This window comes from Pelophylax lessonae (assembly GCF_965119305.1).
Source record: "Pelophylax lessonae genome assembly, chromosome: 4".
Taxonomy (NCBI): Eukaryota; Metazoa; Chordata; class Amphibia; order Anura; family Ranidae; genus Pelophylax; species Pelophylax lessonae.
The window spans coordinates 476,247,960-476,270,730 of record NC_138771.1 but is presented as its reverse complement, the minus strand read 5'-3'; the positions used below and the strand labels follow the sequence as shown (position 1 = coordinate 476,270,730).

The window sequence follows — 22,771 nt, the reverse complement described above, 5'->3', positions numbered from 1 at the left end:
TATGCACTTCTATTTCTTTTACAGCTTTCTGTATGAAAGTCCACGGTCAGGTATTCATTGTGCTCACAAAGCATTAGGCGGGCACATGATGACATCGAAGTCTCTGGTTCTAATGAAACGTCTGTCAATAATAACAGACATGCATGGCTCATTTGCCGACTGATAGACTGTGTTAAAAGTGCTTCATCTTTGCCTTTATCCCATCAATCATGGGACGTAAAGAGTGTGAGGGGGCTGAGTGACACCATGAGTTGCATGGTGGCGCTGATAATAGCCAGCAGTTTTAACGGTGGAATGCTTGAAAATCCAGTGCACAAACCAAATCCAAACATGGCCCTATGCATTTATCAAGGTACATGTGGTTTATGATTATTTAGTGTTTACTGAGTATGACTAGAGTGAATATCCACTTTTAAGGCTAAATCCACCTTTTGCAAAAAAAAATAACATGCATCAACATTGATTAAAAAGATAATGTATTATGTACTTTTCATTGGAGCATGCAAATCATTGCAGCTGTGATCACCATATCGCCGGTGCAGTGCAAAGTCATCTGCAGACTATTCCTTCAGCCAAGGTCTGTACCTCAGTACGGACCTTCGGTTATGAGGCTGAAGAAAATGCAGTGACATTGAGACCTGTGGGGGTAAAAATGGGACATGTAGCCTTTTCATTCACATTTTCTGTGAATAGATGACTTGGGTGTGCGTTCAGACCTACGCAAATGAAAAAAACTCACAAGATGCTGCGGGAAGAAAGACCAATCAGACTCGGGGGTGGCATGTTGCACCCTAATTAAGAGCATAACATGAAACATGGTTTGGAAAGGTGGGCCTTACTTTTAAATGACCTGGCCTCCAATTCACCTTAAAGTGTTACTAAACCCAGAACCCTGCATTCACAATATCTGGTCTCCAACAGTGCACAGAACAGGGAAATGCAATTCTTTTAGTGAATATAAACTGCTAAATACCTTTTCTCAGCAGTTAGAGCAGCATTGTGATTTCTATCAGTGACCAGCCAAGCACTGGTTAAAGCAGAGTTCCACCATTATTTTCAACTTAACACCATACATAGAATTAACACATTCTAAAAACAAATTGGATAATTTTTTTTTTTTTTTTTTTTTTCACTTACCTTATTTTTATGAAAAATATCTTCCCTTCCTTCCACTTCCTCCTCCTGCAGCCACTGCCGCCGACGTCACTTCCTCCTTTGCATTGACTCCTGGGAGATGAGTGTCATCAATCCCAGGAGTCAATGCGCCTGCATCAGTGTCCCTCGTCACTTCTGGTGCAGGCGCATCATTCCCTGCTGAATGATTGAGAACAGCTTCTGGGCATGCGCAGAACCAGCTGTGGGATGACGCGCCTGCCCCGGAGGTAATGAGGTATAGCATTCTGGGCCCTCCGAAATCCAGGATGTAAAATCAGCTGTCCACACCGCAGATGGCAGCGCTGGACAAGACCATCACAAGGTAAGTAATTCATCCTGCAGGTACTGGGGAACAGGGGACAGGTTAGAGAATATCATTGTTTAAATGCACAAACAATGACTATTCTAGGGGTATTTTCAGTAAAAAAAAAAATTTGGCTGAAACTCTGCTTTAAAGCATGTAGAAGGAGTTTTCTGACTGACCTTTGAGACTGCAAGTACCCTGACCCCCTGTCTGGACAGTGCTGATTGGCCCTGTGCTGATCACAAAAGACCTCTCTAGCAATACACATCAAAGTGAGCATGTGCAGCCTGACTACATAGACTCTGTGTTATTAGGAGATTATTAGGAGTCTGTGGAAGAAGAAAAGATCAAACAGCCTTTTTACACAATGCGGAGGATTAACCGCTTAGGTTCCACAGTTAGTAGAACAAGCATGCTTTACTGAATATACACATTGATTTTACTGTCCACTTTAAGCTGTCCATAGACATTCAAGAACGATTAATTGGCGCACACATTCTCTGATGTCTCCTGTGCAATAAACCCGAATGCTGTACATGTGCAAACTCTTCTTTTAGGGCAGCAAAGAAGAAGTTGTGGGCAGGGTACCCGATAGCGACTGCTGTGAATCCCAAGAACTGTCATGTAGACTGTAATGTGCTGCCACATAGACCAATCTGATAAAAAAAAATACAGATTAGTGGGCTGCTGTCCAATGTCTAGACTGCAGGGCCCTGGATTGGAAATCCATTGTCTTTGCAGGCTGCGCATGCCGCAAAACATTAAATATCCTTGGTAATGACAAGGTTAACTTTCTTTGCTTAGTGGGCATTCAAGTAAAGAAAAAAAAAAAATAAATAAGCAAAAACAGTCTCCCAGAAATAGAAGCATTTCTCGACCTGTCTCCAAGGCAACCAGTGTCTTTCTCCCTCCTTCCGCCAGTTTGTCAGCACCCCTCCTTCTTGAACTTGCCAGCTGAGAATATTGTAAACTCACTGAGGGCAAATCTCTGCCTGTCAGACAGCATTTAGTGTTATTGGATCACTTGTCAAAATCCACCTAAAACTGATGAATCAATCCTCAGTGCAAAGTAAATCAATGTCCATCGAAGGATAAGAAATGAAAGGGACCCTATTAGGACACAATTGTTAGGAGCACTAAGCCCTTATGTCTATGTGACTTCACTGGCTGCATACTTCGTCCAGATTAGCAAGCAAAAATAACAGATTAGGAGCTGAAGTCAACAATGACAGCTCCCATACTGACAGATTCCCTTTAAATTAGGGATCGACCGATTATCGGTGGGGCCGATCATCAGAGGCCGATATTCACTTTTTTTTTTTTTAAGTATCTGTATGGGCCACAAACTTGCCGATATGACCGATATTGCTTCAAGTGGATGTACCGGAGTGGTACCGTTTTTTTTATATACATACACTTGAGTATAAGCCGAGGCACCTAATTTTACCACAAAAAAACTGGGAAAACCTATTGACTCGAGTATAAGCCTAGGGTGGGAAATGCAGCAGCTACTTGACCCAACTGGACCACCACGAGACCCGAAACAGGGGCTGCGGACATGGTACAGGAGATGCAGGGCTGAGGACATGGTATAGGAGATGGTACAGGTGATTCAGTGCTGCGGGCATGGAAGTCTCACTTACCTTTTTACCTGTAGTGCTGCGGAGGAGTCTCACTTACCTTTCCGCCTTACATTTAAAAATGGCGCCGCCCGGCGCCAACATGTCACTGCGCATGCACCGTCTGCCCGGGAATAGATATATCTATCTATCTATCTATCTATCTCTATATCTATCTCGTATATACTCAAGTATAAGCCGAGTTTTTCAGCATGTTTTTTCATGCTGAAAAAGCCCCCCTCGGCTTATACTTGCGTCACGGTCTCACTTACCTTTTCCCCGGTCAGTGCCTATGCGCCGCCGCCCAGGTAAGCCCGTACACATTCGGCTATTCCCGGGCAGACGGTGCATGCGCAGTGACATGTTGGCGCCGGGCAGCGTCATTTTTAAATGTAAGGCGGAAAGGTAAGTGAGACTCCTCCGCAGCACTACAGGTAAAAAGGTAAGTGAGACTTCCATGCCCGCAGCACTGAATCACCTGTACCATCTCCTATACCATGCCCTCAGCCCTGCATCTCCTGTACCATGTCCGCAGCCCCTGTTTCGGGTCTCGTGGTGGTCCAGTTAGGTCAAGTAGCTGCTGCATTTCCCACCCTAGGCTTATACTCGAGTCCATAGGTTTTCCCAGTTTTTTTGTGGAAAAATTAGGTGCCTCGGCTTATACTCAAGTGTGTGTGTGTGTATATATATATATATATATAATGTGTGTGTGTGTTAAGTGTTAAACTAATTGCAGGTATGTAGGGAAGTTATGTTTCTTTGGGGGGGTGGTTTCCATTCAAGTTTGTATTGCTTTTTGTGCCCTTGCTGGAAATTTAGAATGTAATTGTTGTCACCGAGACAGGAAGTGAGAAGAAATCTTCCAATTGGGATACCTGTTCCGATACCAAAACATCTGAGGAATATACTTTACCTGTGCTCTGCCCATGCAGGACAAACCAACAGGTTAACTTAAACTCAGCCCTCCCCAGCAGTACATGCTTATCCTCTTGTCCATCCCCTGCCCTGGAGTTTAAAACCAAAGTCAGTAGAGCAGTAGCCTCCACCTTGCACTGTTACTGTAATAATGACACTTCATTGTGTAAAACTATGTTTAATGATTGCCATGATGTAGGGGTACTAAAAATGTAATTGTCATTACACAGATTTATAATATTAAGAGTATTACTTTTTATTTTGTCTCACAGACTGCTTGTACCATCATGAAGAATAACCTGCACAGTGAGGGCATCGAAATTACCTATGACCCCAGACTACGGGAGAGGGTAAGCTCTTTTAATTTGTACTGATGTGCATAAGGAGGGAAACTGATAAACTAACTAAATTGTGTTCGACCTCTCAGGAGTCTGCATTACATGTTATGAGGGATGTCAAACCAGACTACCTCAATATGTGATTAATAGAATAGATTTTCTTTAACCACTTTAGCCCCGGAAGGATTTGCCCCCTTCCTAACCAGGCCCTATTTTGCGATTCGGTACAGCGTTAATTTAACGGACAATTGCGTGGTCGTGCGACGCTGTACCCAAACAAAATGTATGTCCTTTTTTTCCCACAAATAGAGCTTTCTTTTGGTGGTATTTGATCACCTGTTTTTTTGTTTATAGCGCAAAAAAAAAAATTAAAAATCAATTTTTTTACATTTTAAGCCAATTTGTTTTCTGCTACATATTTTTGGTAAAAAAAAATCGCAATAAGCCTATTTTGATTGGTTTGTGCAAAAGTTATTGCGTCTACGAACCACAGGAAAGATTTAGGTCATTATTTTTGTTTTTTTTTCACTAGTAATGGTGGCGATTTTTTTTTTTTTTTTTTTTGCGGAACTGCCACATTGTGGCGGACAGATCGGACCCCTAACTGACATTTTTGACACTTTTGGGGGTACCAGTGACATTACTACAGTAATCAGTGCTAAAAATATGCACTGTTACTGTAATAATGACACTGGCAGGGAAGGGGTTAATACTGTTGGGGATCAAGGGGTTAAATGTAAGCCTAGGGGAGAGATTCTAACTGGGGGGGTGGGGTTGGGCTTGGGAATTGACCATGGAGACATGCGATCTTATATAGCAGGATCACATGGTCTCTGTGATCATTGCAGGGAGAAGGACGGACGGCTGTGCTTACATCAGCCGACCATCCTTCTCCCTCAGCGTGGAGAGATCGCCGACACGTGCTGGCTTCACCAAGAACGAGAAGGGGCGGGAGCGTGACGCCGGCGGCACGCATTCGCCCCCTAGCGGCCTTCAGGCGAGCGCTGAACATGTATGGCGATTTGCCTGTAGGAGCCAGCCTGCTGCAGTATATCTGCGGCGGCTGGTGTGGAACCGGTTAAAGGAAAACAGTTGTGGTGTTGGATAAATTTTACTTCTTTTTCGTTCTACACTGTTTTATCTTTTTTTTTATCTTCTGTCTCTATTGCTCATTTTATATATTCTTTGATGCAATACACAGCAAAGGTTTCTAGAGCACCATGGGTTACCTAAAGAGACAGCACAGCTGTAATTATCGCCTCTCTGTTTCTTAGTAGAACCTAGGACAGCTATCTGAAGGGCAAAGAAAGGTCACTGCTCTGCTAGTTTCACTTTTGTATGTCAATTTCAGGGTGTGCTATTTAGACTGTAAACTATGGGCTCCTTACATGCAAAGGTTAGGAGAAAATGGTAAAAGGAGCCCAGCACCACCTGCTGGTTGGATAGTAAAAATATGTACAATGCCACAATACACTTTTTTTCAAAGACTTATAAGATTTGCTGTTGATTCCTTTCATCTGTTTCAGAAATATGGTATAGCAGAGGGAAGACCTCTAGGTGAGCTGAAAACTATGGCAAAGAAGTCAGGGGAGCAGTGCCCTTCATACACCCCTCCAGGGGGAGAGACCTTGGACCAGGTAACATTTCATTTGTTTCTGAAATGGAAGTGCTACATTAAGAAGATCAAGCTAAAAAAAATGTATTCCAAGTATAATTGGTGTCTAAAAGCTAATGGGCTTCTGGGGTCAAACGCTGCCCCCTTCATCAGCAGCTGAAACATAACCTAAAATAAAAAATAGTAAGTGATCATAAGAATGATGACTAAATACTGTTTTTTAGTAATAATAATCATAGTAGGTACAGTGCATCCGAAAAATATTCACAGTGCTTAACTTTTTCCACATTTTGTTATGTTACAGCCTTATTCCAAAACTGATTATTTTCCTCAAAATTCTACAAACAATACCCCATAATGACAACGTGAAAGAAGTTTGTTTGAAATCTTTGCAAGTTTATTAAAAAATCCCATGTACATAAGTATTCACAGTCTTTGCTCAGTACTTTGTAGTACCACCTTTGGCACCAATTGCAGCCACAAGTTTGTCTGAGTATGATACTACAAGCTTGGCACACCTATTTTTGGGCAGTTTCTCACGTTCTTCTTTGCAGGACCTCTCAAGCTCCATCAGGTTGGATGGAGACAACCATTTTCAGATCTCTCCAGAGATGTTCAATCGGGTTCAAATCTGGGCTCTATCTGGTTCACTCAAGGACATTCACAGAGTTGTCCTATAGCCACTCATTTGTTATCTTGGCTGTGTGCTTAGGGTCGTTGTTCTGTTGCAAGATGAGCCTTCGCCCCAGTCTAAGGTCCAGAGCGCTTTGGAGCAGGTTTTCATCAAACATGTCTTTGTACTTTGCTGCATTCATCTTTCCCTCAATCCTGACTAGTCTCTCAGTTCCTGCCACTGAAACATCCTCACAGTATGATGTTGCCACCACTATGCTTCACTGTAGAGATGGTATTGGCCAGGTGATGAGCGATACCTGGTTTCCTCCAGACATGATGTTTGCCATTAAGGCTAAAGAGTTTAATCTTTGTTTCATCAGATCAGAGAATTTGGTTTCTCATAGTCTGAGTCCTTTAGGTGCCTTTTGGCAAACTCCAGGCAGGCTGTCATGTGCCATTTACTGAGGAATGGCTTTCGTCTGGCCACTCTACCATACAGGCCCGATTGGAGGTGTGATGCAGAGAAGATGGTTGTTCTTCTGGAAGGTTCTCCTCTCTCCACAGAGAAACGCTGGAGCTCTGTCAGAGTGACTTCGGGTTCTTGGTCACCTCAGTGACGAAGGCCCTTGTCCCCCAATCACTCAGTTTGGCCGGGCGGCCCGCTTTTGGAAGAGTCCTGTTGGTTCCAAATGACTTCCATTTATGTATGATGGTTGCCATTGTGCTCATTGGGACCTTCAATGCTGCAGAAATTTTTCTGTACCCTTCCACAGATCAGTGCCTCCATACAATCCTGTCTCAGAGGTTTACAGACAATTTCTTGGACTTCATGGCTTGGTTTGTGCTCTGACATGCAATGTTAACCGTGATATAAACAGGTGTGTGCCTTTCCAAATCATGTCCAGTCAACTGAATTTACCACAGGTGGAGTCCAATCAAGTTGTAGAAACATCTCAGGGATGATCAGTGCAAACAGGATGCATCTAAACTAAATTTTGATTGTCATGGCAAAGGCTGTTAAATACTTATGTACATGTGATTTGCTCCTTTTTTATTTTTAATACATTTGCAAAGATTTCAAACCAACTTGTTTCACGTTGTTATTATGGGGTATTGTTCGTAAAAATCTGAGGAAAATAATGAGTTTAATCCATTTTGGAATAAGGCTGTAACATAACAAAATGTGGAAAAAGTGAAGCGCTGTGAATACTTTCTGGATGCACTGTATAGAGATAATATTGTTTAAACTATAATTATAAAATCAATCTCAAAAAGTTATTTGAGAAGTTTAGTCCTAATCACATCATGATACTGTACTAACTTTAGGAAATGTTGAAACTATTGAAGTAGCTCCTAAAACATAACATTTCATAAAGAAGTGTATCAAGTATTGGTGCACTGAAATTAAAATTTCTGGGCGAAAAACGAAAAATCAGGATGCACTTGGCCGAAACTGAAATTGATGGTTTTAAAATAAAAATATATATATTTTTAAAAATAATTATATTATATTGGATGTTTTAATTAATATCATGAATTTAAATAAATATGATTTTATTTTCGGCTATTATAGGCACCTTTTGGAAACGGTTTTAAAAATCCTGCTTGCTGCATTTTTGGTGCATATTTGGCAAACTACACCAAACACGCACCTCCCCATTGAAATGCATTGAAAACGCAGCAAGAACGCATCAAAAATGCACCCGTGTTGTGTTTTTTGCTGCATTCATTGAGTCACATGACCTATGAAAAACACACCATAAGCAAGGTAAAATCGTGTCAAAATTGCTGTTTTCGGCAGCCATTGTCGGACCTTTTTGTTTTTCTTCCGGCACAACACTGAAAACCCTATTTTTCTGCTGAATTATTTTTGACACATCATACTTTATATGAGAAGCACATGTTAATGATCATAATAAAAAACAGAAAAATAAGTCAGGTAGTATTAAAGCCAAACTCCACATTCAGTGTGCCTTTTTAAATGGTTTGTTTGGGCCATACTGACCCAAAGTACTGCACTAACAGGTGCACTTGCTGGGCCTGCTGTGATAACTGTTCATAGCCTCAGCTACACACAGTATACAGTGCTGTGATTCAGGAGCAGGACATGAACTTCCCATCCCAGCCAAGAAACAAAATAGAGTCCGGGAGAGCTACTCAGGCGGAAATCGTGACGCCTTCCAATCAGAGGACGCTTTTTATTCATTCATAGAATACAAAGCTTCCCTTGAATGGCTGTGCAGAGCTCCTTCTTCCTTGAATGGGACGGGAAGTTCATGTTTTGCTCCTGGAACACAGCGCTGTATACTGTATGTAGCTGAAGCTACTTACACTTAATAGAGCATGCCCAGAAAGCTCTGAAAGATGCAGTAAATAGTTTCTTTGCACCAGCTTGGGACATTAACATGGAGTTAGGTTTTAAATGAGTTCTGTGCTATCAAGTTGCTCAGAAGTATAAAAAATAGGTATATCTAGCGATAGTGGTACTATGCATAAGATCACTGGGCATGATCTCAAACCGCGTGGAACGTCGTCATACTAGTGCAGAAAAAAAAAATATGATGCAGAGTGTTTACAAATGTATTAATTTGGAAACAATGTTAGCAAATGAGAGCATGTTTACCTTTGGAGGAAAAAGAGTACATACTAAAAGGACTCGAGAAATGCTGGGATTTTTTTGGAAGAGAGGAAAGAATGCATTAATTAAAAACTGAAATCTACATACCAAGGGTAGTGAAAAAGCACAGCAATGTTCATCCGCTGGGTGGAGAAGCAACCAGTTTAGGCTGCTGACATTCTGTGTTACGCAGGGGGAGAGTGAAATAAACACTTTGGACTTACAAACACTTAAAAAAGCCAGATAATTAGCCAGGCAGCCAGCTTTTTCAGAAGGAGGTTTAAATACTTAATGCTGGTTCACACATATGCGATGTCCGACATGGCATGTGCTTCGCAGCGCACTGCTGTGCAAATCGCATGCAATGTTTGTGCGTTGCAAATCCAGCCAACAGATTATATGGCTGAATTCGCATTGCATTCAGACCAAAGTTGCACAGGACCCTTTTTTTGGCCTGCACCAGAATCGGATCGCGTGGGTGTTCACACCTATGCAATCCGATTTATGTCTGAATTGACAGTTCGCACTGCGATATGGGAACTGATCTGGGGGTGTTGTTAACTTTGTATTAACACCCCCAGCGATTCCCATATAGCAGTGTGCTCTGCCTGCGAGTTGATGCGGGAACCTGCAGTGGATCGCAGGGTTCCCACATTGCATATGTGTGAACTGGCACTTAAGTTCATCTGTTGCAGAAAATACCCCTCTGCAGTCAAGGGGACCCAGTAGATAATAAAAATCTGTGCGGCTTTCTAAATAAAAATCTGTGCGGCTTTCTAAAATGATTATTCATGTTTATGTTTTACCTGTAAGCCATTTGTTGTCCCCTCAGAAGCCTGACTAAAAAACTCCTAGTTAGCAAACCCTACATCCTGACTTATTGTTAGGATGTGAAAACCATTGGACGCTCAATCCCAGCATTGCAGTGAAAATTAACAGTTGCTGCATTCCAGGACATGGGAGTTTTTTTTTTTTTTTTTTTTTTTTTTTTAGCCAGGCTTCTGAGGGGACTTAAATGGCCTATAAGTAAAATAATAAGTTTAATGCTGGCCATACACTATACGAAAAAGCGTTCAAATCCTTTTCGAAAAACGAACTTGGCTGTGAGAGCAAACGATCGTGCCATCATGTAATGACCGAAAAATTGTTCAATTGACCTAAATGAATACATTTTTTGTTAGGTTTTTTCACATATACCTAGTGCAAACAGTTTGGACGAGAAACACAATAACCTATCAATTGATTCATTTGGTGGAAAATTCCCAAACTTGCCCTTCATTTTTTCGGCTCAAAAACGTCACAACCGATTTACCAATTTGTGCCCATTAACTGGCCAAAAAACGAACAAACTGTCCAAATGACCGAATTTCGGACGCTTTTTCGTATAGTGCATGGCCAGTATAAGGATCATTTTACAAAGCTGCACAGGTTTTTAATAACTGCTGGGGCCCCTTGGCTAAAAGATGACTTGTTTATTCATATAATCCCAACGAGATCCCCTTTCCCATTGCTTGTAATATATGGGATAAAAGTTGAGGGCAACCTAAACATTTTCCCTGAAACCTGCTCATTCATGAGGTCCAATGCAGCATTGTTCTATAAAGACAGGGAAGGGGGGGGGGGGGTTGCTTTACCCCATAAGTTACCTTTTGATTAGATCCTCATCATCTGTGGTTGTGCCATAGTGCGGACCCAGCTGAGTTCCTTTCTTGTGTTAAATAGAAAGTGCATTAATTTCTTTTGAGGCCTTTTCATGTTTTTTTGGGGTGGGGGGGGTCTTATAGTCCAGGAGGGGAAAGCTGGCAAGAGCTGGCAACACTTCTTCTTTAGAGCAGCAAGGGCACATTTGTGAGCCGATGAAGGGAGTTAGGAGCACCCTGAGCTTTTGGCAGATTGTCTGGTATTTTTCTGTACTTGCAGCACTGTACATGTATTGCCAAGACATACTTTAATAATAGTTCTTCTACCCTAATGTTACTGTAGTACCTTCTTTCAGTCTTTAGGTGTCACTGTTGCCCTTGCTGTTATCAGGTTTATGGTGGCTATACTCAAGATAAAGAGATAAAGCCATTTTTGGAGAAGATAGGGATTTTTGTTAAATAACTATTTCATGAAAAAAAAAAGTTACTGTTTACAATATTGTTTTATGTAAACTGGACATTTTAATGAATTGACTTGTGTGTCTAATGTTGGCCATACACAGTGCAATAAAACTGAATGATCTAAATGATGCCTGTTTCAACAAACAATTGAATTTGATGTAAATTGAGTAAGACAGAAATGGCATGGGCGAGCGATGAGCAGCAGATAGAGATTGCACATGGCAGTTGTGGCTTTTTTTTTGCTCCCTTTATATGTAGACTGATTGCAAGTGACTCAAAGGGGCATTAAACAAACCACCGATGGACCCTGTATGATTGTTTTTTTTGTTGTTTTTGTTTTTTTCCCCTTTGTTTTTTTTCCCCTCAGTACCCTATCAACTTGGGTCAGTGGAAACCGTCACTGTCTGTCATTGCTCAGCCATGCCATTTTGTCTTGTTGTAATCATAAGTTAATAACTCACATAAGAGACACAATAAAAGTACATTAAACATAGGATGAACTCATCCTAAATTGACATATCTGTTCAAATAAAAGTCCATATAAAATGTGCAAAAACATATTTCTCTTTTATTCATTAACGGACACAGCTCCTGATCTTCTTAACCATTGGGTTATACTGCCCCTTAAAGGAATAGGACACGAGGCAGAAAAAAAGTCTGGGTATACCAATAGGCAGTCCTAGGGGGTATACTCCCTCTCTCTGCTATAGGTACTCAATTTTTTCTGCCTAGTCAGGAGTAAGGACCTAGTTCCGTGCTGGGATCTCTGGTCCTGGCAATTTTTTATTTTTAGAAATTTTTCTCCTGTTTTTTTTCCTGTGAGATATACAATCAACTGCCGGATTGGGCGACAGGCTGGATAATCTAGATCCAGTGGTCACCCCAGTCTGGCCAGCGAGCGCGCCCAGGCCTCAGCTCCGAACTAGGTTTGCCGCAACACCGGATAGAGGCTGGCCTGCGAGTTAAGCGCTGACAGCCCCTCCATTTCGATGGCGAGGCGTTCTGTCTGGAGCGGTGCCCGTCTGGTTCCTGGTATGGTGAGTAGCTGTCCCCCCTCTCCCCTGGAGGGTTTTGGGATGCATGTGGGCCCCTCCTTGGAATGGTTGGACCCCCAGGTTCCCTTCCTTCCCGTCAGGCACCCCCCCTTCATCTGTACCCCATCCTAACCACCCCCCCCTTTACTTACGCTGGAGCTGATTGGGTGGTCTGGTCCAGCTCCTGGGATGGGGGCAGGGTGCTATGCTTGTGATAAGGATGAGGATGCGCCGCCGGCGACCAGGTGATTGGCTGTGCAGGGGGCGGTTGTACCTGGTGAGGGCTCCTGCCAATGCCTGTCCTTGAGGCCTAGGGATCCCTCTTGGGAGCCTTGTGGTGCAACCATTTTGCTGTAGCTTGTGTGCTCAATGCACGGTAGCCATGTTTGTGTAGTCCAGCGGCCATTTTGCGGTGGTTTGCCATTGAAAATTACGGCGACCATGACAGTGGAGCCCCATGGGCCGCGATTTCCACGGTGGGAGCCCCTCCTCATCCTCTGGTGCTGACTCCTGGATCTTTTCACTTCCTGATCGCCGCATGTGGAGTGCAGATTATCCTAGTGGCTGCAGGTGCCTGTTTCTGCTGGGTGGTGAGTCTGGTAGGGTCCTCTCCCTCTCTGCTGAGTATCGCTTGGTGCTTTGTGCCTGGCAATCGGGTGGTTCTGCCAGTGCGATAGAGGTTGTCCCTTTGCAGTGTTTTACACTTCTGTTGGGTCCCCCCTGGTGACTCATGGAGTCTTTGGAGCACATCTCACCACCTGATCCCCTCTCTAAATCTACGGGGCCCTCCGAGTCGCAACCATCCATCGATGCACTGACGGCAGTCCTAGAGTCCTTTGTGTCCTGGGTGGAGGTGGCTTTCCGGCGACGGGCTAGCAAAAAGCCCCCCCCCCCCCCCCACCTTCCCCTTCCTCATCTGTCTCATCAGATCCTGAATCTGATTCGGTTGCCATGGACATGGGTCTGTGACCACGCGCCTGGAATCCTCAGATAGTGAGAATGATTTCTCCACGTCTGCAACTGCACACGAAAAGGCACTGGTGGAAGTATTGATTGTATCTGTGCGTGAGACCTTAAAGATAGAGGATGCAGCTGTGATGGAGGAGCAAGTTCCCTTTGGCACTCACAAGCCATCCAGAGCGACAAAGGTGTTTCCTTTCCCCACCTATTTTGACAGAATTGTCTCTAAAAAATGGGGATGACCAAAGCATCCCCTTGGGGTCCCTAAGCGATTTACTAGGTGATACCCCTATGAGGATTCCCTTAAGAAATGGACCCTCCGGTTTCCAGATTGAACAAGGCAACCATGATTCCGGCTGAAGAGTCCCCGGCCTTTAAGGATCCAGCGGACAGGAAGGCGGAGGCTGTGGCCCGCAATATGTAAACTCTGGCTGGTTCGGCACTGAGGCCCGTATTCACCATTGTCCTGGTGTCAAACTCTTGAGTGGGCTAAGCTTTTACACCATGACCTGGAGGGAGAACAGTTCCCCCCCCAGCCCCCCCCCCCCCGCCTTTGCTGAGCTGGCGGACCAGCTGGTCCACTGGTTTGCAGACCAGACTTCTAAAAAGGCCTTGACTGATCTTGGCTTTCAAGAAGATCGCCTGTTTGAAGCTACCCTGGATGACATCATTAAATGTCTCACGGGGAAAAAAGTACCTTTTTCCGCAGGCTACTAAGGGCAAGGGCCCTCGTTGTAGATGTGGGTCCTCCTTCTCCGCTAATAAATGTTTTTTCTTTTTTTTTTTGTCCCTCAGGGTCGACTGACAAGAGCTCGAAACCTTTCAGGGCTTCCTCTGGTGGATCCAAACTAACCTAGTCTGGCAAGCCGAGAGTGGGCTTCTCCAGACCTGCGGACAAGGCGCCTTCAGCATGAAGGTGAGCCCTCACTCGCTTCAGGGGTGGGGGGACATCTTCGCTGATTTCCGGACCCGTGGACTTCCCTGGTACAAGACAAGTGTGTCCACCAAGTCATTCGGTCGAGGTACAAGATCGAGTTTCACTCTTACCCCCCTGGCAAGGTTCTTTCCTTCCAACTTGCACCTGTCCCCGGACCACTTACAGGGTCTGTTTGGGGGCGGTTCAAGACCTGTTCCTTCAAGGGGTGATTGTCCCGGTTCCCACTTTGGAACGTTTTCAGGGTTTTTACTCAAACCTGTTTACAGTTCGAAGGAAGGCAAGGTGCTTCAATCCTGGACCTTAAGGTGCTGAACTGCTTTGTGCGGGTGCAGAAGTTCAGGGTGGAGTCCATTCGCATGGTGGTGGCATTCCTGCATCAGGGGTATTTTCTTGCCTCTGTCGACATCAAGGTTACCTTCACATTCCAATATGTGCCGGTCACCAGCGCTTTCTACGCTTTGCCTTTGGAGAGGAACATTATCAGTTTGTGGCGTTACCTTTTGCTCTCGGCACTGCTCCTCGGGACTTGACAAAAGGGTTAGCCTATGTGCTAGCATTGTTGCACCAACGGGGGATAGCGGTACTGGGTTACTTGGACGACCTCCTTCTGCGAGTGGAGTCTCCTACTGCTCTGGTGGAAAACCTGGAAATCACCATCACAAAATCTCTGAGGGAGTTCGGCTGGATTCTGAATTTTCAGAAATCTGCTCTGGTTCCGTCCACAAAGCTGGACTATCTGGGTCTGACTCTAGACTCGGCCTTAGCCAGAGTGCTCTTTCCTCTGGACAAACTCCAAAAATTGCACGCTGCAATTCATCTCCTGCTGTCCAGCAGATGGTCATCCCATGCGGGTGCTGGGTGCGAGTGCATGCAGAATGGACACTGAGAGTGTGGTTTGTGTTGAAAGAGTGACCATAATAATTCCGAACAGTGTCCCTCAGGAAATATATAAAGATATATTGCATATTGCTAGAATATGGCAGAAGTGTTTCATAGACCCCTGCTAGGGGGATGGGGTTTGTTATTGTTGAATACCTGCATTCCATTGTTCTATTGTTCCTGTTTGCCTTGAGTAAGCTTATTATGGGACGTGTATGTTTGTGTGGAATGGCTCTAATAGGGAGGGGTTTTCCCAGAGTGTGGAGCTCCGTTACAGTGTCTACCTTCAAGGTGGTTCCATTTACCCAGTTGCATACGAGGTCCCTGTAAAGGGAGATTCTGGCCAAATGGGACAAGACTCCGCAGTCTCTGGACAATCCGATCCGGCTGAGCCAAGGAACGAAGTCCCTGATATGGTGGCTACGTTCTCCAGCGCTTCAGCTGGGTAAATCCTTCCTCCCCTTGTATTGGACAGTGGTCACAACAGATGCCAGCCTGTCTGGCTGGGGAGGCATCCTCAGCAAAAATTCTGCTCAGGGGATCTGGACACTGGAAGAGTCCAGAATACAGATTAATGTCTTGGAACTCCAAGCAATCAGACTGTGCCTGCACCATTGCATGGATTGTCTTCAGGGATGTCCAGTGCTCACTCAGTCGGACAATGCCACGGCCATAGCTTATATCAATCACCAGGGGGGCACAAGATGTGTCCTGGCGGCTCTGGAGGTAGCCGACCTTCTATGGTGGACAGACGCACTGGTGGCCCCATGGGGTCAGTATCGTCTGATTTACGCCTTCCCTCCTCTCAAGCTTCTGCCAAGACTTCTACGCAGGATCGAGGCAGAAGGGATTCCGGTCATCTTAGTGGCTCCAGACTGGCCTCCCTGGGCTTGGTACGCCGATCTGGTGCAGCTGGTCACAGACTTTCCTTGGAAGCTTCCTCTTAGGGAGGATCTGCTGTCCCAAGGATCAATCTTCCATCCTGCTTTACAGTCGCTGGCTTTGACGGCTTGGCTGTGAAACGCCCCAGGTGCTGATGGATAGAGATTTGTCTGGACGAGAACAAGGATCGGACAAAGGAAGTGAGAGGAGGAGATGGGGTGGGGGGTATTTATTATACTTGTGTTTGTTAGGATTATAAGAATAAGCCCCCGTTCACACTGGGGCGACCTATGAGGTGACTCACAGATGGTGATCCAGGCCTATTCTATCAAGGGTCAGGTGGGCACTCATTGCCTCCTGGGTCTTCTGTCATCAGGCGTCAGTGACACAGGCTTGCAAGGCGGCCACCTGGTCATCGGTGCACACTTTCACAAAGTTCTATAAAGTGGATGTGCTGGCATCTGCGGATGCTTCCTTTGACCACAAGGTTTTGCAGGCTGCTGTTTAGAGGACCTGGTCCTCTTTGAAGGTGTATTGTTTTTTGTTTTTTTTTTCAGGTGAGCTCCGGTTGCTTTGGTTGAGCTCCTGTTTACCTGGTTGGCTATAGTTAGCCTTGGGAGTTTATTTTTTGCTGTTCCCACCCCCCATGTTTAACACTGCTTCGGGATGTCCCAGTGGTTGGGGATCAGGAGCTGTGTCAGTCAATGAATGAAAGAGAAAATGGGATTTTTGACTTAAATGGACTAAAAATGCATTTCTCTGATGTTCATTGATGGACATAGCACCCACCCCTCTGTGGCGTTGTATTTCTTCTGACACTGCTTGTAACAAAACTGAATACCTATAGCAGAGAGGGGAGTATACCCACTGGGACTGCACATAGGCGTAGCCAGACTTTTTTTTTTCTTCCTAGTGTCCTACTCCTGTAGGGGGCAGTATAACACAATGGTAAAGAAGATCAGGAGCTGTGTCCATTAATGAACATCAGAGAAATGGATTATAAAAATCCAATTGTGTATATATGTATGTTTTTGCACAGTGTTTGCACATTTTCTATGGACTTTATTTGCACAGATATGTCAATTTAGGATGAGTTCATCCTATGTTTACTGCACTTTTATTGTGTCTCTTATGTGAGTTATCAACTTATGCCTAGCACAAGGACTGCGCACTTTTTATTGATTGATTAGAACATTTTACATGTGCTACCCTAAAAAAGGGTGGAACATTTAACATGTACCCAAAGGTGAACTTATCCTTCAAAACTGCTCCCACCCCCCCTTCTAACCGCTATATTAATTACCCAATGGGAAAAAGATCTGTATACTTGCCTATTCTCATTCTGGTCCTGTCACGTGATCGGCTCCCTTGTGTCAGCTAGTACGAGCTACAGGGGGAGAGGAGAATGATTGACAATGGCTGGAATGCCTGAGTGGCGATGTCACCCATAGGCTTACTATCGGCCATGCGTTGTTGGTGATCCCTCCTCTCAATGTAACTAAAAGCATTGTTTTGTTTTTTAGTTTTTTTTCTGGTTTGGCTAGATCGGTGAGGGTTTAGAACCTCTGTTTTTATTGTCACTGTGTCACTATTAGGAGGATTAACTCTCTCCAATTGTCCTGACCACCAATATCACCAAGAATAAAAGTGAAAATAAATCCAAAATTTTGAGTTGCCAACAGAACAGGAATGGAGGTAAAATCTTCCAACAGGGACACTTGTTCCCATGATAACTGTCTTAAGAGGAGATTTCCCTCACATTGCAGAGAGATCCTCTCACTTCTTGTTGAGTCTACAGGAAGTGCAAGGAAATCTCCCTTATGATGCACATGGCAAAAAATTGAAAGCAATTTTAGACTTCTCAAAGGCAAAAAGTTTTTGTTTAGATAAGCTTTAGATCCGAACTCCGGGTTATGCACATATTGGCTAAATAGGAGACGTGTATTTGAATGAAAGTTTTTGTGCATGGTGTTAAGCTTTAACTTTATAGACAGAAGCTAGATATACACTGATCAGCCATAACATTATGACCACCCTCCTTATTTTGAGTATGGCCCCCTTTTGCTGAAACCGCTCTGACCCATTGAGGCATGGACACCAAGGTAACATCCACATGAATGGCAGGACCCAAGGTTTCCCAGCAAAACATTGCCCAAAGCATCACACTGCCTCTGCCAAATTGCCTTCTTATACCGTATCCTGGTGCCATTTCTTCCCTAGGTTAGTAACACACACGCACCCGGCCATCCACATGATGTAAAAGAAAATGGGATTCATCAGACCAGGCCACTTTCTAATTCTCCGTAGTCCAGTTCTGATTTTCATGTGGCCATTGTAAAAGCTTTTGGCTGTGGACATGGGTCACCATGGGCTTCACAGCCCCATACACAACAAACTGCGATGCCCGTTTTTTTTTTTTTTTTTTTTTCTGCTTTCACCACATGAACTTCATGGGCAACATGTTCACTTGCTGCCTAATGTATCCCACCAATTTTCAGATGCCATTGTAACAAGATATTTCCATTACCTGTCAGTGGTCATAATGTTATAGGAAAAACTCATGATCTAAGTAAAGTAACTTTTACTTACAAAATAAAGCAAAAGCTTTTAATATAGTGTGTAGTTTTGTAAATGTAATTGATCTTTGAAATTAAGTCATGTACAAAAAAAAAGAAGCTAGTAGGTATAAAGTAAAGGCAACCTGGGATGCTTGCGCTTACCTGAAGATAGCCTCGTGAGCCTGCCTGTCCTGCCTACCTCCATGGCATTGCCATTGGCCTGTGAGACAGCCCATCATATTGATAGTCTAATGGAAGGGTAAAAGAGAGCCGACAAGCTCTGCCACTACCCATAAATGTCAGAGCATTGCCCTTCACAAATGGCCCCACCTTAGACAAAGGCAGGGGGAGGCAAAACAAAAGCCTCTGCAAGTATGTGTTCTAGGTTCCTGCATTTATACCTGTTGGCAGCTTTTCTTCATTTCAGTGATTTGAAGTGAAATTAAAAAATTCTGGAAATGTGTTATTTAGAAAACTGACCCTAATGATTATGCTGTCTTATTGTGCCCTTACTGTTTATGGTAAAAGTATAATGAATTTCTTCACCAGGTTAGAGCACGCGCCAAAGAATTCTTTGAGTTTCTCTGCCAATTGGTATTGGACGAAGCAAGTGCCACAGACCAGTCGAGACTCGGTGCTTCGGGCAGAGAAAGGATGGTAAATTTTGACCTTTCCCCATTCTCTAACCAAGATAGTGAGAGAGTGCCTGATTCTCCCGATAGCAGTGATGTCACGCTGGACGCTAACATCTTATTGGTGAGCCACGGTGCATACATGAGAAACTGGATCAAGTACTTTGTTGAGGATCTCCATTTTACATTTCCTCCTGACCTAAAGAAATCGCGAGAACTCTCGGTCAGTCCCAATACGGGAATCAGCCACTTTATTATCAGCCTGAAGCCGGGAGAGCTCGGTATACCTGACATCCGCTGCATTTGTATCAATCGTCATGATCACCTTGTGGATATTATTGAAGATACCAGCCACTACGTTGTATGATCTGTACCGACTCCATTTTCCTTCACATCTGTGTGCCCTGGGGCATGCTGGGAGCCATAGACTCGCAGCATGGTCAGGTATGCGCTCTACTATTGCCTGATGCTACTATTTAAATAAGAAACCAATAACGGTTTTTAATATTTATTAGGTCGGTGTGTGCAACTTCTTTTGTGGGCTTCCTTTATTTTTTAATATAAAATAAGAGTTTGCTGGACCTTAAAAAACCGAACATTACATAAAAAGCTCAGAAGGACAAACTCCTTTTGCTGTCATCTTGGGGACTGTAATATATAGTTTACATCTGTACACTATCCATTTTTCAAGGCAGTTTTCAAAAAAATCCATAAGAGGCATAAGCTGGCAACTCGATAGCTTCCTAATGAAAAAGTTTATTTTTGCACTACAGCAATGGCAGAACCCAACAGATCCTAAGGTGTTTCGGCCGATTCCTTCCTCATAGCATGCTATGAAGAAGGCTTTGGCTGAAACGTGCCATTGCTGTAGTGCAAAAATAAACTTATTCATTAAGAAGCTATCGAGTTGCTGGCTTATGTCACCTATTGCTCTGCAGTGAACGCCCCAGCCAGAGCACCGACGCTCTGCTCATATACTCTTCAACATAGCGGTAGAGCTTGGGTTAGTCTTTGTGTGCTTCTATAGTATTCAAGAAATAGATATCCTAAAGTCTCTTTTTTTTTTTTTCCAAGGTACAAAACCAGGGCCAAGCGTACCTGGTGGGTGGTGCACAAGCAATAATGCAGTGCTGTAAACTTGTGGACACAGATCACTTCCCTGGCACAGGTCCCTGTCAATGAGTGGGGCAGGGTGGGTAGCACCTCATGGGCAGGTACAGGAACAAGCCCTGCAGGTGACATTAAAAGATAAATATGGTCTCCCCCATCCCTTCCTGTGGATGTACCCTCTAGTCGCTTTGTCCAGAGTAGCAGGTAATGACACATGTATAAGAAAAGATACGTGCCCCTGTGTAAATTGATTGGCTTTCCCTTTATGTGTAAATATGCCTGAACAATATTCATATTTAAATATTACAGGTAGTGCTGACACAACACTTTACATATGGCACTTTTCCACTGCAAGTACCTGCTCGGCTCTACTCGGCCCTGCTTGGCCCGGTTTGGTTTTCCACTGCATGGTACGGTGTTGGAACGGTTCGGTACGGTTTTTGGTATGGTTTGCTTTTCCACTAAAGTAGTACTAAAGTTATTGGGTGGGATAACAACGATTCTCTGACCAATCAGTGGATAGTAGTGACAAACAGTCAAGGCTGCATGCAAAGGATTGTGGGATATGGTACTGGTACAGCCCTCTTGGAACCACAACCGAGGTGGTACTGTTTAAGCGAGCCATACCGTTCGGTTCCATGTAGTGGAAAAGCGCCGCCGTACTGTACCGAACCGTTCCTACACCGTACCATGCAGTGGAAAAGCACAAAAGCGAGCTGAACCGTTCGGTTCCATGCAGTGGAAAAGCACAAAAGCGAGCTGAACCGTTTGGTTCCATGCAGTGGAAAAGCGCCTATAGTGGTACATTTTCATCAGTCCCTGCCCTGGAGGAGCTTATTTTCTAAGGTTATTTTCTATCATGCATACATACAATTTAGACTGGAGCCATTTATTCTAGCAGCATGTCTTTGGGGGAAAAAAAACGGGGTGGAAACCCACACAAGCACTAGGAGAATATACAAACTATATGCATATAGTAATTTGGCTGGGATATGAGCCAAGGACCACAGTGCTACAGGGCTGAAGTGCCAACCACTACTGCCTTTGCCAAAATCATAATGTTTTTTTCACATTTCTTGAATAAATAACAGTAACAATGCTGCATCTTCTTCTTGTAGCATAGACATGTCCAGACTAAGGGTGACTGTTGCCTTATAACTGTATTCAAGAGCACCTGCTACATAAGCCCAATTAGAAATGTCTGGCTTGTACTGCACTGATGTTCTTGTTAACCTCATTAAATGACAAACGGACTCATTTAAATATCAATTTGCACGTCCTTCATGACTACCTTTTGTGTCACACATGAGACCAGTATTTGTTTCGGCTATGAAACATAATGCTAAATATTTAAAGAGCTCATCATGGCTAGATATCTTTAAACTATAGAAAGGGGAGTGATATTTTACAACACACAGGTAACTTCTGATCTAGCGATCCCGTTGTATTGTCAAGTTTAAACCTTCTATAACCTAAAATGGCAGCCAACAGAACAGTAGGCTGTACAGAAAAGGTACATAAATGTTTAAAGGACAACTTTTTTCTATCTCCAGTATTGGATATTTGTTGATGGCATCAGTATCTCTTTCCATTAGAATGACTTTTTGTTTTAGATTTAGTGGGCTTTTTAAGCACCAGGTTCTGCAGTAGTCTAGGTTTTAATTTATTTTTCATAATGACATTTTGTTTTTCACACTGTGCATATAGCGCGTGAATTTGATTATTGAAACAGTACATGTAAATATATTCAAAAGGGCTAATATAACTTTATTATCGATGTGCAGGTGATGACTGTGAAACAAAGCATTAACCTTATGTGTCGTGTGTTTTAGTTTGAAAAGGTTAATCTGTAAACCCAGGGATGCAGAAAGCCAGGGGGTTTGCACACTTAAAGTAGAACTCTGTAATTTCTATCATTTTGGACAGAGAAAAGGAGGGTTATACTTCTTGTCAGTATTTTTTTTTTTTTTTCTTGTCTCATTGAGGAGATTTCACTTACTGTCCTAAAACCAAAACCGAAAGTGAGAGAAAATCTCTGGTAGCCACCAGGGTCAACAGAACTAGTGTCCCTTTTGGGAGATTTCCCCACTATTCCTGTTTTAGTGACAGCCCAAAATTTTGGGATTTTCTTTCATTTACACTCTTGGTGATAATGGTAAACGGGACAAATGGAAAGGGCCATTAATCTCACTAATGGGGGCACAGACCACAATGAAAACCTGACAGGGGTTCTGATCTCTACACTTGATTCAAAGCAAAAAAATCCATGCACATTTCCCACTGGTTTATCCCAATAGAGACCCTGCAGGTACAAAAATACCTGTTGATCTTTGCTTCTTAAGCCCCGTACACACGATCAGATTATCGAACGATCTGTCGTCCGTTTTTTGTGGCATGCTAGTCTGATGTGGAAAGTGAAGAGGTTATTTTCATACGAATTTTCCCATACGACAGAATTCTACTTCAGAAGTGATGTCATGTATTGGATTGCTTTGTATG

At 43.6% G+C, this 22,771-nt stretch overlaps 1 protein-coding gene across 1 annotated transcript in view; it reads left to right on the top strand.

Annotated features, from left to right (window-relative positions):
* The window catches only part of TIGAR (TP53 induced glycolysis regulatory phosphatase), a 31,404-nt gene extending 11,596 nt beyond the window's left edge, over positions 1-19,808 (top strand). Inside the window, exons 4-6 of the mRNA XM_082256114.1 lie at positions 4,266-4,343; positions 5,858-5,968; positions 19,080-19,808. Coding sequence (XP_082112240.1) covers positions 4,266-4,343; positions 5,858-5,968; positions 19,080-19,529 — 639 coding nt within the window. The 3' untranslated portion in view covers positions 19,530-19,808. The remainder of the gene's footprint in view (positions 1-4,265; positions 4,344-5,857; positions 5,969-19,079) is intronic.
* Positions 19,809-22,771: the final 2,963 nt, after the last annotated feature.